Source organism: Bos indicus x Bos taurus, chromosome 1 (genome assembly GCF_003369695.1).
Source record: "Bos indicus x Bos taurus breed Angus x Brahman F1 hybrid chromosome 1, Bos_hybrid_MaternalHap_v2.0, whole genome shotgun sequence".
NCBI classification, from domain to species: Eukaryota; Metazoa; Chordata; class Mammalia; order Artiodactyla; family Bovidae; genus Bos; species Bos indicus x Bos taurus.
This window is the reverse complement of record NC_040076.1, coordinates 115,523,515-115,546,915: the sequence shown is the minus strand read 5'-3', so window position 1 is coordinate 115,546,915 and position 23,401 is coordinate 115,523,515. Positions and strand designations below refer to the sequence as shown.

General features: G+C 37.1%; 1 protein-coding gene across 1 annotated transcript; it reads left to right on the top strand.

Moving 5' to 3' along the window:
- Positions 1–6,070: 6,070 nt before the first annotated feature.
- Positions 6,071–22,898, top strand: LOC113893512 (arylacetamide deacetylase-like). Its single transcript, XM_027543461.1, has 4 exons — positions 6,071–6,402; positions 12,032–12,335; positions 16,435–16,500; positions 19,608–22,898. The coding sequence occupies exons 1-4, from the start codon at positions 6,262–6,264 to the stop codon at positions 19,673–19,675; spliced, it is 579 nt and encodes a 192-aa protein (XP_027399262.1). The 5' UTR covers positions 6,071–6,261; the 3' UTR covers positions 19,676–22,898.
- Positions 22,899–23,401: the final 503 nt, after the last annotated feature.

Genomic DNA, 23,401 nt, shown 5'->3' with positions numbered 1-23,401 from the left:
CATGCTGATATGCATTCTTCAAGTGTTACTTTGATTTGTCTGGGTCTTAAAAAGTCATTTAATTCTGATTATTACTCTTCCCAAGTGAATACACACAGAAAAGTTTTTAAAAGAGAAGTTTATTACAAGACAAGAAAACCAGCTAGTTTTCTGAGGGGAAAATGCCAAAGTCCAAGTTTTTAAGTACTAGAAAGGAAGGGGATAATGTTTCATGGAGGTAATGGTGAAGTGAAAGTGTTAGTCGCTCAGTCGTGTCCAGCTCTTTGTGACCCCATAGACTGTAACCCACCAGGCTCTTCTGTCCATGGGATTCTCCAGGCAAGATTACTGGAGTGAATTGACATTCCCTTCTCCAGGGGATCATCCCGACCAAGGAATCGAACGGGGTCTCTGGCATTGCAGGCAGATTTTTTAGCATCTGAGCCATAATGGTAATTAATGATTAATTAATTATAGCTATTTATAGCTTACAGGGTAGGACAAATGAGTCCACAGATCTTGGTTAAAACATGTCTCATTGTTCTGATCTGGAATAAACTGCAGTTATGTTCAATAAGAATCTGACTTAGCAAGATTATTAAGGTCATGATGAGGATTAGCAGTACAATTGTGAAATGCAGCATTTAGCAAGTAATACTGCAAGTTGAAATTTTTCATTTTGCATCACCCTTCCCATGCAGGAATCCCTTTAGCAATGCAGAAGGATGTGCAATTTTTAGACAGTAAACACACACATATACACACATATACACACATGTGCACACACTCACATGCTTACACATAAGTTTCAACCAATAAAGATAATGCAATTAATCAGTAGCAAATAAAAAAAAAACCAGCTACAGTTGTATATTAACTGAAATAGAACTTAATGTATGAAAGAATAAATAATTACATATCAGACTGAGAAATTTCCCCCAAAACTGAATTTACTACATCTCCTTCAGTGCTCTTTATTTTAAAAGAATTTCAGCTGAAAGTGTTACTTCCTCTAACTTACCAGCCTATCACCCTTTGTCAAACATGTGGCTTAATGCACATAAACCATTACAATTTGCACATTATTGTCCAGTTCTTATATTTATTTTGCTTTATAAAATATTCTGAAAACTTTTGAAGGGATTTCTTTAACCCAACTCCCCTCTTCAAAGCAGAGTGTTGACTTGAACATATCCCCCCTATAGATATGAGCTCTTTGGAACCAGAAAACAAGTATTTTTATCTTTGTATTCTCAGCACCTACCACCATGTAGATCACATAGAAGACAGCTGTATTGATGTTGGCTGCTACAATAAGATTTGGATGGGCTTGTTTAAAATGATCAGCACAGAAATGGAAAAGAAAACTGATCACAAGCAAGTCAAAGAATCAATGAGCAGTGTGTTAATTAATTATGTTTGAGGCTACTTTTAGATTTTCCCCCTAGGATTTCTATATGAACTGTAGAAATATAAAATCATCACAGGAAGCTTTCTATGAAGAAAAAAGTTGAATTATTTAAATTGCTAATTCTCATTTGTGTTTTGTTTTGCTTTATTTGAACTGTTTTTAAAATAAATTTATTTTAATTGGAAGCTAATTACTTTACAATATTGTGGTGGTTTTTCCCATACATCTAAATGAATCAGTCATGGGAGCACATGTGTTCCACCATCCAAAACTCTCCTCCCACCTGCCTCTCTGCCCCATCCCTCTGGGTTGTTGCAGAGCACCAGCTTTGAGTGCCCTGCTTCATGCATCAAACTTGCACTGGTCATCTATTTTACATATGGTAATATACATGTTTCAATGTTAGTCTCTCATATTGTCTCACCCTCGCCTTCTCCCACAGAGTCCAAAAGTCTGTACTTTACATCTGTGTCTTTTTTACTGTCTTGCATGTCGGGTCATTGTTACCATTTTTCTAAATTCCATATGTATGCATTAATATACTGTACTGATGTTTCTCTTTCTGGCTGCCTTCACTCTGTATGATAGACTCCAGTTTCATCCATCTCATTAGAACTGACTCAAATGTGTTCTTTTTTGTATCTGAGTAATATTCCATCGTGTATATGCACCACAACTTCCTTATCCATTCATCTGCCAATGGACATCTAGGTTGCTTCCATGTCCTAGCTATTGTAAACAGTGCTGTGATGAACATTGGGGTACACATGTCTCTTTCAGTTCTGGTTTCCTCAGTGTGTACGCCCTGCAGTGGGATTGCTGGGTCGTATGGCAGTTCCAGAGAAGACTCTTGAGAGTCACTTGGACTGCAAGGAGATCCAACCAGTCCATCCAAAAGGAGACCAATCCTGGGTATTCACTGGAAGGACTGATGCTGAGGCTGAAACTCCAATACTTTGGCCACCTCACACGAAGAGTTGACTCATTGGAAAAGCCCCTGATGCTGGGAGGGATTGGGGCAGGAGGAGAAGGGGATGACAGAGGATGAGGTGGCTGGATGGCATCACCAACTTGATACACATGAGTTTGAGTGAACTCTGGGAGTTGGTGATGGACAGAGAGGCCTGTCCATCGCGTGCTGCATTCATGGGGTCACAAAGAGTCAGACACGACTGAGTGACTGAACTGAACTGAACTGATAGCAGTTCTATTTCCAGTTTTTTAAGGAATCTCCATACTGGTCTCCACAGTGGCTGTACTAGTTTGCATTCCCACCAACAGTGTAGAGGGTTCCCTTTTCTCCACACCCTCTCCAGCATTTATTATTTGTAGACTTTTTGATGGCAGCCATTCTAACCAGTGTGAGATGGTACATCATTGTGGTTTTGATTTGCATTTCTCTGATAATGAGTGATGTTGAGCAATTTTTTTATGTGTATATTAGCCATCTGTATGTCTTCTTTGGAGACATGTCTATTTAGTTCTTTGGTCCATTTTTTGATTGGGTCATTTATTTTTTCTGGAATTGAGCTACATGAGCTGCTTGCATACTTTTAAGATTAGTTGTTTGTCAGTTGCTTCATTTGCTATTATTTTCTTCCATTCTGAAGGCTGCCTTTTTACCTTGCTTATAGTTTCCTTTGTTGTGCAAAAACTTTTAAGTTTAATTAGGTCCCATTTGTTTATTTTCGTTTTTATTTCCATTACTCTGGGAAGTGGGTCATCATGGTCTTCCTGTGATTTATGTCAGATAGTTTCTGCCTATATTTTCCTCTAGGAGTTTTATAGTTTCTGGTCTTACATTTAGATCTTTAATCCATTTTGAGTTTATTTTTGTGTATGGTGTTAGAAAGTATTCTAGTTTCATTCTTTTACAAGTGGTTGACCAGTTTTCCCAGCACCACTTTTTAACTATGATCTTTTTTTCAAGATAAGCAGTAGACAGACTTGATATGTTGTCAAGTAACTGTAGTGTTGGTTATACTTTAGGCTTGATGCCCCCTATATCAATATCCTCTCAGTCTTCCCAAAGTAAATCTGTGTCCCAGATGAAACTGAGTATGGAAAGAGAAGCTAGTATTAGTACCTCCCCAGTGCCAAGTTAGAAAAGACAGATTATAGGTAGGTAAAGAGGGATGCAAGTTCTGAAAATTCAAGAAATTATTCAAATAAAATTAAACAGTGACACTACATGGACATAACTAGCTCCTATGGATTTTCACTTCTTATTAGTTTCCATAGAGTCAAGGATAAAGACCTCAAAGCCTGCAGATTTAGGTTAAAATGATAGCTTTGGAAATGATAGCTAAAATGATAAATGATGTGACCTTGGGAAAGAAAATCTCTCATAGTATTAGTTCTTACATACCAGTGTTGATATGAGCACACAGTGATATATTTAAAATTATATTAAGTCATATAGTACTTTAAGCTTAGCATGAGATTTACTTGCTTCTCAAGAAAATTCTTAATGGAGTTTGAGGACCTGAACGCTTGGATCACTTAGCAGTCCAAACTACCTTTATTTTGTGATGTTACCATTTAAAAGATAGTTTCCAGGTCTTATGGATTGTAATTACTTCTCTCTGGGAGTGACACACATGACTTTCTTTTCAGTCCATTTGGCCAGCACTTCTTTATTTCACTTCACTATAAGAGAAAAGAAGTAAAAGTCACAGGGGCATGTGGATATTTAGTGAAGAGTTAACATCTCTTAACACTGCTACTTGCTTTTTAAATTTTTGTTATTTTATTTACTTATTTGGCTGCATCCAGTCCTACTTGCAGCAAGTGGAATCTTCATTGCATCATGCGAACTTTCATTGCAGCTCACAGACTACTTGTAGCACATGGGTTTAGTTGCCTCATGGCTTATGGGAATCTTACTTCCTTAGCCAGGGATGGAACCTGTGTCGCCTGCATTGCAAGGCAGATTTTTAACCACTAGACCACCCAAGGAAGTCCTGCTACTTGTTTTTGTATGACCTACTTATTTGCTTATCTGCCATCTGAGATGAATTAAAGACTGGGACAAGTAAGGTATTAATGTGTACTCCTGGAGGCAAGCCAGGACAAAGTGAAACCAGAGCAGTCCTCCACGAGTACACATTAATACGAAGGTGAAAGAGGAGAGTGAAAAGCTGGCTTAAAACTCAACATTCAAAAAACTAAAAACATTGCATCTGGTCCTATCACTTCATGGCAAATAGATGGGAAAACAATGGAAACAATGAGAAACTTTATTTTCTTGGGCTCCAGAATCACTGCAGATGATGACTGCAACCATGAAATCAAAAGATGCTTTCTCCTTGGAAGAAAATCTATGACAAACCTAGACAGAATATTAAAGAGCAGAGACATTACTTTGCCAACAAAGGTCCATCTAGTCAAAGCTATGGTTTTTCCAGTAGTCATGTATGGATGTGAAAGTTGGGCTATAAAGAAAGCTGAGGGCCGAAGAACTGATGCTTTTGAACTGTGGTGTTGGAGAAAACTCTTGAGAGCCCCTTGGACTGCAAGGAGATCCAACCAGTCCATCCAAAAGGAAACCAATCCTGGGTATTCATTGGAAGGACTGATGCTGAGGCTGAAACTCCAATACTTTGGCCACCTCATGGGGCAGGAGGAGAAAGCGATAACAGAGGATGATATGGTTGGATGGCAGCACCAACTCAATGGACTTAAGTTTGAGCAAGCTCTGGGAGATGGTGAAGGACAGGGAAGCCTGGCCTGCTGCAGTCAATGGGGTCACAAAGAGATGGACACGACTGAGTGACTGAACAACAGCAATGATGTTAAGATTTGTTTTAGTACATTGCCTGGGATACAGAGTAAATTCTCAAAAACTGTTAGCTATCTCCTTGATTTTATAATCAAGGAAAAAAAAAAAAAAAAAAAACAACAAAGCCAGAACACAGACCTTTGTAAGAAGAACCTTCTCTGTGTTCTAATTTTGCTTGTTCAGTCATGTCCGACTCTTTGTAACCCCATGGACTATAGCCTGCCAGGCTCTTCTATCCATGGAATTTTCCAAGCCACAATATTGGAGTGGGTAGCTGTTCCCTTCTCCATGGGATCTTCCCAAGCAGGGATTGAACCCAGGTCTCTCATATTGCAGACTGATTCTTTACTGTCTGAACCACCAGCAAAGCCCCTAATTTTGCTAAAAGATCTCAAATCCAGGGGATTCCATGCTGAATGAATAAATGTAAACAGAAAACTGCAAAACTTGTATGAAGATTTAAAGTGCTGAAAATATTTTTCCTTTTTCCTTTGCTTTTTAAAAAAATCTGAATTGTGCCCTATGCTGAAGTTGTTTGAATATAAGGTTTTATGTTGCATTGGAAAAAATTGTATAACTTTAACCTATTTAGCATTTTTCACTAATAATTTTATTTGTATCAAGACAGTAAAAGTAATATAAGATACAAGTGACCATATCTATCATACTTCGTAAAAGCTCTCAATAGTTTAAACATATTTTTTCTCCCCCACTCTGAGATTTGTTATTTGAAGCATACACTGAGTTTCTTATATTTCCTGTGGCCTTTTCTCTAATGGTTAAAGTACTCCCCAACAAGTAATTGAGCAACAAATGCTTGTTTACTGACTGCCTAGCAATATTATAAGGCTGTTGTACTTGGCAGAACCTGCAGATAATATGAGTATGGATTTCACAGAGTTCTTTGTACTTTTTCTGAGTTAATTATTTCCCAGCAGCTTGCAGAATGACAACTGGACCAATGGAATTTGTGTCTAAGAAGTAAGATAACACTTTTTGATAAATCCAAAAACTGTTATGAAATTTCAACATTCAAATATTTCAGAAGTGTATTTGCTTTGCTGCCAAGTAGAATGTGCAGTTGGAAAACATGATGGGAAGAAAGACGATTTTGCTTCTGATCGTGGGGGTCCTTGGGGCATATTATGTTTACACACCTCTCCCGGATAATATTGAGGAGCTGTGGAAATTAATGTGGGTAACAACGTGTTTGAAAACTATGACACATTTGGTAAGTATAAACTTTTATTGACTCTGAATGTTTAGAAGTTTAATCAGGAGAAAATAATTATCTTTATTATTTTTTAAATAATTTCTGCTGTTTTGGAAATTTTACTCAAAGTTTGCTTGCTGGTTTTAAGACCTTTTTAATATTTTATGTATTGCTTAATGCAGAGCCCGAACAGAATGAATATGGAGGGAGTAGTCAAGGAGTTTCCATTTTAAATACTAGAAGACAAAATAGACTGGCTAAGAAAGACAAAAAGTCTTATTGTGAGTTTCATGGCATGAGTGCTGCCAGAATGAAGCGTTTTGAACTTCAGAAATGGTAGAATTGAGCAACACTGATTAGTTACAGAATTCGATACAGTAACCTTGTATTCAGATGTGCAAATCCTTTCTTACTGAAATACCTGTGAACAAGTCAGCTGATATAAACCCAGGGGAAACAAGGAATACGGTTTCCAGTTGAAGGGTTTAGTTGCTGAGTGATAGGATCCCGCATGGCTGGCTCACTACCTCCTGTTCATGGGTGGTCCTCAAAGACTTGAGGTTCTTTTCTAATGAGTCTAATTACTTGGAAATAAAGCCATATAATTCGCTCCTTTGACTTTGTTGTGAATTGCCTCCCTGCAGCAAAAACAAAACAAAAATAATTCATAGACAGTCTGGGTATTAAACCCTTGGCTCAACATCTCTTGCATATATTTTTTTAGTTTCAGCACTTTTCTGGAGTTTAATGTAGCTCTGAATAAGTGTGATGCTTGTCTAATTTTTATTTTCTTATTAGTGATTTGGCCATTTTTAGTAATTTTATAGTACACGTTATTGGGTTCGGATCAGTTTTGGTGGAATATAGCTTCAAGTCATTTTTTAAAGTTATTCTTGGTTGATTTTGATTTATTGTTTTGATTTCTTTTATTATTTGGATTAATTATGTGTGTGTGTGAATACATTTATGTACACATGTAGTCCTTGTTTGCCTTTGGAAAAAATGTCATTTTCTCTATAGCACTTAATCTTCTCCAATTTTTTTTTTTGTTTACTTAAGGAAGTAAAATCATATCTCATGTACAAAAAATAAGTTTTTAAAAGTCACAGTAACAATTATTGCTTACCTAGGAATAGCTGTGTGTGTGTACTCAGTCACGTCCGACTCTGCGATTTCATGGACTGTAGCCCACCAGGATACTCTGTCCATGGAATTCTACAGGCAAGAATACTGAAGTGGGCTGCCATTTCCTATTTGAGAGGATCTTTTTGACCCAGGAGTCAAATCTGTGTCTCTTGCATCTCCTGCATTGCAAGCTAATTCTTTACCACTCTGCCGGGAAGCCTTAACCAGTTTAACTGCATTGATATATATATAACTAGTGCAATTTTAAAGAAATACATAAAATTGAATGTAATAAAATATAGGTTGATGGTTACTGGAGAGGAAGAAGGGTGTGCAAGAGCATGGTGAATTCCCTGACCCTTAAACATATTTATTACATTTCACATTTCTGCCTTATATAGTTGTATATAAGAAATGGCACCCCACTCCAGTACTTTTGCCTGGAGAATCCCATGGGCAGAGGAACCTGGTAGGCTGCAGTCCATGGGGTCGCAAAGAGTCAGACACAACTGAGTGACTTCACTTTCACTTTTCACTTTCATGCATTGGAGAAGGAAATGGCAACCCACTCCAGTGTTCTTGCCTGGAGAATCCCAGGGATGGGGGAACCTGGTGGGCTGCCATATATGGGTTCGCACAGAGTCGGACACGACTGAAGCGGCTTAGCAGCAGCATATGTGTTATATTTAATTATAAAATTATAAAGTATAATGTTTTAAACAGAAATAGATTCACAGATGAAGAAAACAGACTTATGGTTACCAGGGGGAAGAAAGGGGAGGAATAAATTGGGAGATTGAGATTGGTATAGAATACTACATATGAGATAGATAACTAATGAGGACCTACTATACAGCTCAGGGCATCCTACATAATACTCTGAAAATGGCCTATATGGGAAAAGAGTCTAAAAAAGAGTGGAGATTATATATATTTATAACTGATTCACTTTGCTGTACAGCAGAAACAAAAACAATATTGTAAATCAACCATACTTCATTAAAATTTTTAAATAAAATATAGGTTTATTATTTTTTTAAATCTACAGGTCACGATTTTGGCTATCTGTAAAGTTTTCATTAATTGGTCAAGTATAAAATATTTTTGTATGTCTTCTCAGTTCAGTTCAGTTCAGTCACTCAGTCATGTCCGACTCCTTGTGACCCCATGAATTGCAGCATGCCAGGCCTCCCTGTCCATCACCAACTCCTGGAGTTCACTTGAACTCATGTCCATCCAGCCATCTCATCTTCTGTCGTCCCCTTCTCCTCCTGTCCCCAATCCCAGCATCAGAGTCTTTTCCAATTGGTCAACTCTTCGCATGAGGTGGCCAAAGTATTGGAGTTTCAGCTTTAGCATCAGTCCTTCCAATGAACACCCAGGACTGATCTCCTTTAGAATGGACTAGTTGGATCTCCTTGCTGCTGCTGCTGCTGCTAGGTTGCTTCAGTCATGTCTGACTCTGTGCAACCCCATAGATGGCAGCCCACCAGGCTCCCCCATCCCTGGGATTCTCCAGGCAAAAACACTGGAATGGGTTGCCATTGGATCTCCTTAACTCACTCTAAATCAGTCACCTGTGAGCTACCTATTTAATAATTGTGCGTGTTTAGTCACTCAGTCACGTCTAACTCTTTGTGATCCCATTGACTGTAACCCGCCAGGCTCTCTCCATGGGATTTTCCAGGCAAGAATACTGGAGCAGGTTGCCATTTCCAACACCAAAGGATATTCATGACCCAGGGATGGAACCCACGTTCTCTTGTGTCTCTTGCATTGGCAGGCAGATTCTTTACTACTGCACCACCAGGGAAGCCATTTAATAATTATCACTCCTTTAACAATCTAACAGCATTCTTCATACTAGGTACCAAGATAAACGGAATGTGGTAATTTTACATGAAATAAAACACTGAACTGGTTATTTAAATTCAGAAATTATTTTTACATAAAATAATCTAGTAATGAACTTTTAAATATTTTATTCTACTAACTAGTTCTAATTCCTTTGATCTAAATAAAATAAAATAAACATTGTTGCCATTTGCTTTTGCAGGCCTGTGTGTGTGTGTGTGTGTGTGTGTGTGTACACTCACATATGCCTGTGTGTGTGTAAAATGTCATATTTATATCAAAGGAAAGAATGTCAGGGTCCTGTGATGTCTTCAACTCTATATCAAGTTTTCAGAAATGAACTTCATCTAGCCATTATACTTTACTCTGAGCATCACCAGAGTACATATGGTTTCAATAATTACTGTTTATGATCTACACCAGTGGAGCTCAAATTTTTCCTTGCATCAGAATCACCCGAAAGATGACAAAACACACATTGCTGGTTCCTCCCAACTTAATTTAGTGAGTCTGGGCTAGGATTAAGAATTTTCATTTCTAACAAATCCCTGGGTCATTTGAGTACTAGGCATCTAGGGACCACAGTTAGAGAAGCTAATCTATGAGACATTCTGGGCCATTTCAATGTGGGAACCATATAAATGTACATAGAAACATCTCCTAAAATGCAATGCTTAATATTGTGTGTGTGCTTGCTGAATCGCTTCGGTTGTGTCTGCCTCTGTGCAGCCTTATAAACTACAGCCTGCCAGGCTCCTCTCTTAATGGGATTCTCCAGGCAAGAATTCTGGAGTGGATTGCCATGCCCTCCTACAGGGGATCTTCCCACCCCAGGGATCAAACCTGGGTCTCCTGCCCTGCAGTTAGGTTCTTTACCATCTAAGCCATCAGGTAAGCCCCATGCTCAGTATTCAGTTCAGTTCATTTCAGTCGCTCAGTCATGTCCGACTCTTTGTGACCCCATGAATCACAGCACGCCAGGCCTCCCTGTCCATCACCAACTCCCGGAGTTCATTCAGACTCAAGTCCATCGAGTCGGTGATGCCATCCAGCCATCTCATCCTCAGTTGTTCCCTTTTCCTCCTGCCCCCAATCCCTCTCAGCATCAGAGTCTTTTCCAATGAGTCAACTCTTTGCACGAGGTGGCCAAAGTATTGGAGTTTCAGCTTTAGCATCATTCCTTCCAAAGAAATCCCAGGGCTGATCTCCTTCAGAATGGACTGGTTGGATGTCCTTGCAGTCCAAGGGACTCTCAAGAGTCTTCTCCAACACCACACTTCAAAAGCATCAATTCTTCGGTGTTCAGCCTTCTTCACAGTCCAACTCTCACATCCATACATGACCACAGGAAAAAACATAGCCTTGACTAGATGGACCTTTGTTGGCAAAGTAATGTCTCTGCTTTTGAATATGCTATCTACATTGGTCATACCTTTCCTTCCAAGGAGTAAGCGTCTTTTAATTTCATGGCTGCAGTCACCATCTGCAGTGATTTGGGCGCCCCCAAAAATAAAGTCTGACACTGTTTCCCCATCTATTTCCCATGAAGTGATGGGACCAGATGCCATGATCTTCATTTTCTGAATGTTGAGCTTTAAGCCAACTTTTGCATTCTCCTCTTTCACTTTCATCAGGAGGCTCTTTAGTTTCTCTTCACTTTCTGCCATAAGGGTGGTGTCATCTGCTCAGTATTACTGGTTCCCAAATATTTTGGGTTATACATCCTATTGATGGAAAAATTTTAGTACACCCCAAATATATGCATATTAATTTATAGATACATTTGTCTTAATGCACTAATCTGAATATTTGAAACACTTAAACATTAAAATCAATTAGACTTTTACCTAGGATTTAGTTGTTTAGTGTCAGCATTGAATTAGAATTCCTAATGACATGATCTTCTCCTTAAATGTTACTGCCTGTTGATATCAGTTCAGTTCAGTCACTCAGTCTTGTCCGACTCTTTGTGACCCCATGGACTGCAGCCCACCAGGCTTCCCTGTCCATCACTAACTCCCAGAGCTTACTCAAACTCATGTCCATCGAGTCAGTGATTCCATCCAACCATCTCATCCTCTGTCATCCCCTTCTCTTCCTGCCTTCCTCTCCTCCCAGCATCAGGGTCTTTTCCAATGAGTCAGTTCTTTGCATTAGGTGGCCAAAGTATTGGAGTTTCAGTTTCAGCATCAGTCCTTCCAATGAATATTCAGGACTGATTTCATTTAGGATGGACTGGTTGGAGCTCCTTGCAGTCCAAGGGACTCTCTGTTAATGTAATAACATGTATATAAAAATTTTATTTAAAATATATCAATTTCCTCTGGTTGCCATTCTTAGCAGTAAGAGTATATATTTTGCTTTTTAATCACAGATTAGATGGCCTTTTTACCCATCCATAAGGAAAGTAGTGGGCTTCCCTGTTGGCTCAGATGGTACCACCTGCGATGCAGGAGACCTGGGTTCTATCACTGTTTATGTTCATAGTATTTAAGTAATACACCTAGTCTTAGATATAATTGAAAATTGGAATGTTCTTTGAGATATATTTCTTGTTTCCGATGATCTTTTTGAGATTCTGAATTTAACTCATATCAGTTATTGTTTTTAAATTTAAAATATATTTTTAAATGAAATTACTATTTAATCAACTTTAAATTATTTTCAGCTCATAGATGACCCAGATGTCAAGATCAAACTCAAGACCCAGTCTTTAATTTATCCTGCCCTTCAGTCTCTTGATCTGGATTTACCATCATATCGGGAAAACTCAAATTTTCTTGGTCTGACCAAATCATTCGTGGTCAGATTGTGGAGTGGATACTTTACCACGGACAGATCACTTGAAAAAGCCATGTTCTTCAATCAACATGTACCAGTGGAATCAAGCAATCTGTTCAAATTTGTTAATTGGAGTTCTTTGCTCCCTGAGAAGTTTAAGAAAGGGCATTTTTATAACAGTCCAACTTATGGTAATTCTAAGCTGGCAAAAGTATCCAGGGTTTCTAGATGTGAGGGCAGCTCCCTTGTTGGCTGATGACAACAAATTGCGTAATCTGCCCCTGACCTATGTCATCACCTGTCAGTATGATATATTAAGAGATGATGGAATCATGTACGTCACTAGACTCCAGAACGTGGGAGTTAGGGTGACCCATAACCACACTGAGGATGGATTCCATGGAGCACTTATTTATTGTGGGTTTAAAATCAGATATAGAATAGAAAATCAGTATATGAGTTGGTTAAGTGAAAATTTATAGTAAAATATCTGAACAGTGGTTCATAAAAATATATAAACCTTAGAGTAGGAAACAAATTAGTGAGAAAAGGTTGTGTTTGCATTGATATTTGATTATCTGTGACCTTTCCAAGGTTCTCATAACCATTGTATTTTGTTTGTCTTTTTAACTCAGCAGATTCTTCTCTATCCCTTATTCTAAATGTTGTTTACTCATCTCTGTACCTTAACTAATATTTATATTCTATATTTTTTCTTGCTGCTGTTAGTCATTTCTTATAACTCTAATTTATAGCCCTAGTTTTTTGTCTAATAGTATTACTATTGAGAAGAAAGCTTAAAGGAATACATCTGGTTTGTGAAATGCTAGAGCTTCAGTTGGCATGGATTTGGAGTCCTGAAATGCCGCCTTATAGGCAATCATATTTTCTTGCCAATTATTTTTTCAGAGTGTTAGCCTCAATACAACATCATGTGTTTATCACTGCAAAATTCACTTCTTAATGCAAACTTCTTCCTGTGCTCAGATACCAGAATCAGTGCCAATGATCTCATAGGCATTTTAGGAAAAAGCAGCTCTATTCTTTTGACAAATAAGGGGCATTTAAGTGGGAGGCAGTAACTCTACATGTAGCAATGATGAGTGAAGCCCAGGACATAGAGGAAATCACAAAACCAAACTGAAAATTTTGAGCTCTAAAGTTCTTGTGTCTATATGAAGTTAGTAGAGTGACAAACAAAATTGCTATGTTATTGGACTGTCTTAGTCAACTTGGGCTGCTGTAACAATAGAGTTGGTGGCTTACAAAACAATAGAAATTTATTGCTTACAGTTTGGGAGGTTCAGAGTGTCAATATGGTCAGATTCTGGTGAGAGCCCTCTTCTGCATTGCACACTGTGATTTCCGTGACAGAGAACAAAGAGAGGAAGCAGGCTTTTCTATGACTCTTATAAGGGCACTCATTTCATTCATGAGGACTCCACTCTCATGAACTCATCTAATCCTAATTACTTCTCAAAGTCTTCACTTCACTTCCTAATACAATCACAGAGAAGGCAGGGTTTCAACATAAGAAACTTGGGGGACACATTCAGTCTATAGCATAGACTATAGCGAATAAACAGTAATGACCATAAATTATGTAATGTTTGATAATTTTGGAGAAATACTGAGGGAGGCAGCTCAGGACTAGTATGGCATCTCCTCCCAACCATCAGAAGTCAAGGCTTCTTTCCATTCCTCCTCAGCTATTATCAGGCAGAAAGAGGTGCGGGTTAGGGGAATGGGAGAATCAGAAACTTTCATTTCTGTTTTTATCAAGAAAAACAATAGCATTTCTACAAGTCCTACCCAACATATGTCTCATTTTATGTTTCATTTTACAGAACTGTATTTCACGTGGACACACATAACTGTCAAGGTTGCTTAAGGAGTAATATCTTTTTTAACCTGGGCACAATGTCCTGAACAAAATTAATATTTGTTTTTTTACGTAAATCTGTGAGAGAGAATTGAGTAAACAACTGGTAGTTAGGCCACAAATTCTGTAGGAATAAATGGTTTAAATTACTTTTGGAAAATGCACAGGAATATTGTTGTAATGTATTACATGAGACAGAAATATAAATGAACCATACTTATGGTTCCAAATGGAGCACCATTGGGATACTTGTGTACTGTAATATTTGTGTCTCAGTTGAAGAGGACTTTTTTACTTGTATCTGTATGTCCCACTCTTTTACCTCCTTCAAACCACCTACCCATAAATCAAAACAATGTATGTTAATTACCAGGTAGGGATATAGTCTTAATTTGGAATATAAAGATATATTTAAATATGGACATAACATATGACACAAGGTACTTTTTTAAAGCTATATAAATAATAATGATGCAACAAATTGATGTCAGTTGCATGTGTCTCAGATTTCCAGCCTAAAGTTATAGCAGACGGAGGGATCAATAACTAACAAAGCAACAGCAACAAAAGAATTATCTATTCTCAGCTTAAGTTTCTATTACAAAAGTCCATCTAGATCCCCACTTTTGGTTTTTACCAAGTACAATAGGATGAATAAGAGAATTGGTGTCCTGATGACGTCTTGGGCTTCGCTGATAGCTCAGTTGGTAAAGAACCTTCCTGCAATGCAGGAGACCCTGGTTCAATTCCTGGGTTGGGAAGATCACAGGGGAAGGGGTAACTGGCTATCATTAATTGATCTTTACCCCTCTCTACATCTGTCCTCACTCTCAATCACTTTCATTTTTCACCCCTTAATCTCTGTAACGTATTCCCTGTCCCTGATTCTCCCCTTTCCACAACCCCTTCTCAATTCCTATAATCTTTCCACTGAGTTCTCTGGAACTCTTGGATCATCATGAATGGATATCCATAAGATTTTATCTGTGCCTTCTATTAACTGTCATCTGAGATGTAGTACTTAATTGAGGACCAGGCTTCTATTTTCCCTCCCACATTGATCAAACCATAAGTATCTTCCTTGTTCACTGATGCTACCAGACTATTCTCTCTCCCTTCAGTTACGTTTCCATTATGTAGTCACCTGCCAACTTCTGCATCACTGACTCTAATGTCTCAAAGATTTCACCTTTAAAGTCACTGTCACTATCTCCACTATTACAATTGGGGATTTCAAAATCTATATAGATGATACAACTAACATTGTGAACTGTAAATTGTTTGACTTTCCTTCTCCCTGATAATGTTGGCTTTTACTCTGCATAAACCTTTTGCTCTTATGATCATGACTTAGACTTTGTTACTAACCGAAACTGCACCCTATAATCTCAGTATCAAATAGGCTATTATCTGACTGTAACCTGCTGTCATACCAGGTCACTCTCACTAATACTCCTAATTACCATGTACTTGAATTATATCAGCATTTTAAATTTCTTCATTCTGCACGTATTTTTCCTTCCTTATTCAGATTTAGTTCTTCAGTCAATCATTATGATCACTTTCTTGTATACACCCCGAGCTTCTATCTCTTGCTCTCTATTACATTTTCTTTTTTTTTTAATTAATTTTATTTTATTTTTAAACTTTACATAATTGTATTAGTTTTGCCAAATATCAAAATGAATCCACTACAGGTATACATGTGTTCCCCATCTTGAACCCTCCTCCCTCCTCCCTCCCCATACCATCCCTCTGGGTCGTCCCAGTGCACCAGCCCCAAGCATCCAGTATCGTGCATTGAACCTGGACTGGCATCTTGTTTCATACATGATATTTTACATGTTTCAATGCCATTCTCCCAACAGATGGCTAACAAACACATGAAAAGATGCTCAACATCACTCATTATCAGAGAAATGCAAATCAAAACCACTACGAGGTACCATTTCACACCAGTCAGAATGGCTGCGATCCAAAAGTCTACAAATAATAAATGCTGGAGAGGGTGTGGAGAAAAGGGAACCCTCTTACACTGTTGGTGGGAATGCAAACTAGTACAGCCACTATGGAGAACAGTGTGGAGATTCCTTATTACATTTTCTCATCTGTCTTTTTTCTTGATCTCTTAGTGGAGTGTTTCTGCATTTGCGTGTTTTATTTATTTCTTTTTTTAACCCATGCTTTCTTCTCTGGTGATATCAGCTAGTCTCATGGCTTTCAATAATCTGTAAACTGAAATCCCAATTCACATCTCTGGTCTGAATCTTCTTAACTCCAGATTAGGTATACATATACATCTATATACGTACTTTACAATCCCAGTTGGATTTAAATAAATGCCTCAAACTTAAAGTTATGATCTTCTGTCAAATAATTGCTGATCTTCATCTTTCTCATTTCTGCAGACAGCAACTCCTTTTTTCCAGTTATTCAAGGCAAAAACAAACAAAAGCAGAGTAAAACCAAAACAGGTAAACAAAAATTCACTATTATTTGTCTCTTTTTTTTCTGTCACAGATATCATTATTAAATCCTCTTAGCCAAAATATATCCTGTATCCAACCCTTTTTTTATTCTTATTTCCATTGCTAACATTCTGATCTAAATCACTATCAATTTTTGCTGGAAATAGTCCAATAGGATTATAATTTCTCTCTCCTTTTTCATTTTGAATCCTTAGAATCAATTTGCAAGATGTCAAACAGAATGATCTTTTTTAAAATGAAAGATCATGTTACTCCTCTTCTCATGGTCCCCCAAGAAGTTTTGTCTTCACTAGGGCAGTAGCCAAGATGTCTGAAGAAAACTTTTAGGCACATATGCCTCAAACTGCTAAATGAAATGTGTAATTACTCTTTCTAAATTATGAATGGGAGAAGGCAATGGCAACCCATTCCAGTAGGTTGAGGGGAAAAGTAGAGGAAAGTTCAGGGACAAAAGTGTTTATAAAGCACAAACCCAGAGATTCCTACTTGAGATTTCTCTGACATTGTAAGTGCCATAGTAAGTAGCACATATCTTAGGTTATCAGGCTGCCTTCTGTGGCAGGAGCTATTTGTCCCATAGCCCAGGTACAGGAAAGCAATTCTCTTTTACAAGGTAGGTTTTGAATCTATAATCTGACTTGAAAGCATAGATTTTATTATTCTTCTTCTATGGCAAAGAGATCAGGAGATGACTGCCAATTAAAAGAGTTTCTCACAGGTGCCACGAGGAGGAGGCATGTCACACCATGCAGGTACCACACGTGGAAGCACCAGAGTTGACCAGGATGCAGAGAGAGCAGAGGGAAATATGGACCAGAGCTTTATTGTGGTTTCCATGGGAAAGAATATAGGCAAGGCAGGATAAGCAAGGTTAGGATTGGCTAATTTGAATAATTTCAGGGCACAGTTGGGTGTAGGGGCTGTCTCTGGCTGGTACTTGGCCCTGTAGTGATTAGGTGATTAGATGATTAGGCCCTGGGGTGATTAAGATAAAGAGACTTCAAGGGAATGGATTCTGAACTGATCGGTTTGTATATGAAAAATGTGTTCACAGGCAAGTTGGTGGCTTATCTCTCTGTATTAGCTGACTCTGAGAGGGGTAGTCCCTCCATGACAAGAAAGACCTCAGATGTTGAAACACCAAAATACAGAGAAAAGGAAAAAAAAAAAAAAGCTTATTACAAGTCCCAAAGGATGCCACTGGATAACAACATTTCAGTTCTACCACAGACTCAGTATGCAATTGACCAAGTAGTGGACACCTCCAAAATCATCCTTGCAATGGCTACAAAAAGTTTTTCCCCCCCTTTTTTGGTTTGTTTGTTTACTTAGCTAGTTCAAGAGTTGAGTTTTTTTTTTAATTTATTTTAGTTGGAGGATAATTACTTTACAATATTGTGATAGTTTTTCCCATACATCAAAATGAATCAGCCACAGGTATACATGTGTCCCATCCATCCTGAATCCCCCTCCCATCTCCTTCCCCACCCTATCCCTCTGGGTTGTCCCAGAGCACTGGCTTTGGGTGCCCTGCTTCGTGCATCGAACTGGCACTGGTCATCTAGTTTACATATGGTGATGTACCTGTTTCAATGTTATTCTCTTAAATCATCCCACCCTCACCTTCTCCCACTGAGTCCAAAAGTCTGTTCTTTATGTCTTGTCTCCTTTTCTACCCTGCATGTAGGATCATTGGTACTCTCTTTCTAAATTCCATATATAGGCATTAATATATAGTATTTATTTTTCTCTTTCTGACTTACTTCACTGTATATAGTAGGCTCCAGGTTTATCTACCTCATTAGAACGGACTCAAATGTGTTTCTTTTTATAGCTGAGTAATATTGAATTGTGTGTAAATAACCACAACTTTCTTATCCATTCATCTGCCGATGAACATCTATGTTGCTTCCATGTCCCAGCTATTGTAAATAGTGCTGCAACGAACATTGGGGTACATGTGACTCTTTCAATTCTGGCTTCTGCAGGGTATATGTCCAGCAGTGGGATTGCTGGGCCTCTATGTATCCTAATTGATAAGAAAAATACACCAGATAGAAATGAATGAACGTTCTGTGCTTAGTCGCTCAGTCGTATCCTACTGTTTGCGACTGCATTGACTGTAGCCCACCAGGCTCCTCTGTCCATGGGGATTCTCCAGGCAATAATACTGGAGTGGGTTACTGTGCCCTCCTCCAGGGGAATATTCTTGACCCAGGAATTAAGACAATGTCTCCTGTGTCTCCTGCATTGCAGGTGGATTCTTTACCGCTAAGCCACTGAGAAATTCCAACAGCAAAATAAATTGAATCTAAAATGTATTTTCAATATATATTACCATACCAGAAATTTAAAAATAATTCTGACTGATCAGAAAAAAAGCAGTGTTACTGGGATGATCTAAAAAGGAAACATTTCCGTATTCATTTTATGAGATAGTTACATCAAAACTAGAAGGATAGTAGGAAAGGAGAACCTACAGATTGAATTTACTTATGCATAACAAATGAAAAAACATATAAGCAAAGAGAATACATTAGCAGAGTATAAGAACAATATATCATAACTAAGAAGTGTTTATATTAATATTAGGAATAAAGGAATTATTCAGTATCTTTGTTAGTAGTAATGAGAAAAATCATATGCTTGTCTCTAAATATCTCAAAGAGAAATAAAAGTTCACATTCACTTTTTGACCTTTAAACAATATTCATGTAATAGTAATAGATTTATATGACTAAACAAGTTATTATAATCCAAAATTAACTTCATGATAATATCAAAATTAAATAGAACTTATGAATATTATTACCTTTACTATATTTCTTTTTCTGTGTATATCCTATCCATCTCAATTAGATAAGAAAATAAAATTTAAAAATAAAAAAACTGGAAAAGACATAAATTATTATTGTTTCATATGACTTAGGTAATTTAAAATAACCAAATAAAAAGCTATTAAAATAGATATGCATACAGGTGTTTAGAAAATTAAAATTTAGAAAAGTTTATAAAATTAATGGAAAATTTTATACTTCATATAAACAAGAAAAGTTAGAAAATATTTACCAACATTATCCTTTCTTTTTCAGATTATTCCCTGAGCTATAAACCCTCTCTGTTTCATCTCCTCTTCCTCCCCAGTTCTCAACCAAAATGAGCAGTGTGCATATTTTATTAAGTCTCTTCATTTGAGTAAGTTCTATGATCTACTTAAAAAAGTGGAAGCAGTGACAGATTTTATTTTCTTGGGTTCCAAAATCACTGAGAACTGTCTCTGCAGCCATGAAATTAAAAGATGCTTGCTCCTTGGGAGGAAAGCTATGACAAACCTAAACAGTGTATTAGAAAGCAGAGACGTCACTTTGCCGACAAAGGTCCATATAGTCGAAGCTATGGTTTCTCCAGTAGTCATTACCGATGGTAAGAGTTGAACCATAAAGAAGGCTGAGTGCTGAATAATTAATTCTTTTGAATCATGGGGCTGGAGAAGACTCTTTAGAGTCCCTTGGACTACAAGGAGATCAAACCAGTTAATCCTAAAGGAAATCAATCCTGAATATTCATTAGCAGGACTGATGCTGCAGCTGAAGCTTCAATACTTTGGCCATCTGATGCAAAGAGCCAACTCATTGGGAAAGACCCTCATGCTGGGAAAGACAGAAGACAAAAGGAGGAGAAGGCAGCAGATGATAAGATGGTTAGATAGCATCACTATCTCAATGGATGTGAAATTGGGCAATTGCTGGGAAGTAGTAAAGGACAGGGAAACCTGATGTGCTTCAGTACATGGGGTTGCAAAGAATCAGACACAATTTAGCGACTGAACATCAGCAATAAACATCTACTATGACTCTTACAGAATTTTCTACTTTGGGATATTCTTTCTCTTTTGAGGAAGTAGGTAATTTTTACTTCAGTCTCAGTCCCTTCATTTTATTCTCTCTTTTGTGTAGTTTTTTCATACATACTCTCACATTTCCCATTCTCTGTAAAGTTTTGACAAGAGCTTTTGAAATAATTCTGCTGTAATATAGAGCTTACTTTTCTATTCACAGGTAATTTGGAGTTTGAGATTGTGTAGTATTATTTGTTATACTCAATGAATTGTATGGTTTCCTGATGTTTGAAATTTACATGGTCACCATTATTCTTGACTACTTGGAAGATTAACAGTTGAAGATTAAAACCTAAAAGATGGCTTTAACAACATATCAAACTCAACTGAAGTGAATATTAGAACAATAGATAGGTATAAAGAAGTAGAGTACATCAAAGAGAGAGAGAAAGATATGGAAGATTTCAGAGAGAATTAAATGCACTAAGGCTAAAGAGAATAAATATTGGGGACCAATTTGCATTTTTGCCATTATGTGTGAGATATGGTTATGGCGTATTTATTTTCCCATAGCTGTTCATAATTTTTCTCTATATATCTGTCACTGCTATTTTTATTATCAATTTGTAGCAATGTTATGTATTGTAAAGAAATTAATCTTCCATTGCTGAGTTGTCATTTTCTTTTGAGATGTTCATTTTATATTTTGACAAAATGTGAGTGCATTCTGCAAAATTTGAAAACTCTTAAGTATTCTTAAAAAATTTGCATGTATGATTCTATATTTGCAATCATAATTTTATGAAGGCTTGTTAGAAAAATATCTAAGTATTTTTATATTAATAATTGCATGTTAAAAAAATTAATTTAAACTGTTTTTACTTTTAATTAATGTTTATACTAGGAAAAGTTTAATTACATAAATGGCATTTGTGGTTCATATAGTTCTAATAAGAAGGATATAGATTCTTCTTAACTCATTTTTATTACGGATACAGTTTATTAGAAAGTTTATTTTTACACATTTTCTCTTTAAATTGAGTTATAAATATATGTACATTTAAGTGCAGAGTGTGGGTATTTCAAGTAAGTTATCTTTGGCTCTGAAGAAACATTTGGGAGTATATTTTAAATGTTTGCTTACATATTTAGATATATTCCATATACATTTTACTATCCTATTTATAATTGAATATTTCATTATATGTGTAATTACAACTTATTATTAGAGAAGATACTAAAAAGAAAGCAAACAGTGAAAAGAGTTTTAAATTCTTTGCAAAAGAGGCGTTGTAATTCCTTGGCAGTTAAAGAAAGTTTTATTTATTGAACAAACATGTACTGTATTGCTGCTCTGCACCAGCCTCTGGGTTTGAGATTGGGCATGTGGCCACAAACAAGCTCTCAGAGTTAAGTCTCTGTTGAGGGAAAAAAGACTTAGAAAAGAAAGAAAAGATTTTTCATTGTTAATTTATAGAAATGCAAGCGATTTCTGTGTATTAATTTTATATCTTGTGACTTTACTAAATTCATCGATTGGCTCTAGTAATTTAGGATTTTCTAGGTATACTATCATGTCAGAAGGAGAAATTAAGACAACAATCCCATCCACTACTGCAACAAAAAGAATAAAATATCTAGGAATAAACCTACCTAAGGAGACAAAAGACCTCTATGCAGAAAACTATAAGACACTGATGAAAGACATCAAAGATGACACAAATAGAAGAAGAGATATATTATGTTCTTGGATCAGAAGACTCGATATTGTCAAAATGAATATACTCCCCAAAGCAATCTGCAGATTCAACGTAATCCCTATCAAGTTACCAATGACATTTTTCACAGAACTAGAACAAAAAGTTTTTACAATTTGTTTGGAAACACTGAAGACCCCAAACAGCAAAAAACAATCTTGAGAAAGAAAAACAGAGCCAGAGGAATCAACCTGCCTGACTTCAAACTATACTACTGAAAGAGTTAACTGCTAGGCAGGTCTCCTAGGGAGGCCAGAGGTCTCCAGGCCACAGGAGGGAGAAAGCTGCAAGCGGCAGACCTTTTTTTTTTTTTTTCCCCTGTATTCCTTCGCTTCCACTTTAGTCAGGATTTAGGAGGCTCCTTTAATCCTGTATTACTATGATGACAATAGGTTCTACCTGAAAGTGACTTTTTTCCAACCTTGAGCTACTAACTGCCCCCCAAAACAACACATCTTACTCATGAAAAAAAAATATTTTTTAAGCTATGTTAATGAAACTATGTGTCTTGTTTGGAGTTCTGCTTTCTTTCAAGACTTATACAATATATCTCACCCAGAGATGTTTTGTCCACGCCCCTTGTGCAGATATGTATGTTGTAGGAGAGAAGCCTGATGCAACTCTCTCAGTCTTGTGGCGTTTCTTTTTTCTATTCTCAACAGCTAGCAGAAAAGTATATAATTCCCTACTTAAAACTAGCAAGACGAGTAATCTTTCTACCCCCTTCTGATGTCTATGTCAGAAGCTTTTTCTGTCACTATTACTTTAATAAAATTTCTACAACACAATGCTCTGGGTGATTTAGACTGTCTTTGGTCCTGGAGTTAAAGCTTTTCCTTCAGAGACCACAAATTCAGCGGAACACCATACGCTTTCATCTATCATCTTGGGGGCTCGTCCAGGATTCCAAGACAAGGTGTAAGCTATCATCTTGGGGGCTAAGTTATAAAGTCTATCACTACAAATCTATAGTCATCAAGATAGTATTTTTCTGGCACAAAAACATATATAGATCAATGGAACATGATAGAAATCCCAGAGATCAATACATGCACCTATGGGCACCTTATCTTTGATGAAGGAGGAAAGAAATATACAATGGAGAAAAAACAGCCTCTTCAATAAATGGTCCTGGGGAAACTGGATATCTGTGTGTAAAAGAATAAAATTAGAACACTTCCTAACACTTTACATGAAAACAAACTCTAAATGAATTAAAGATCTAAATGTAAGACCAGAAACTATAAAACTCTTAGAGGAAAACAGGCAGAACATGTTGATATAAATCACA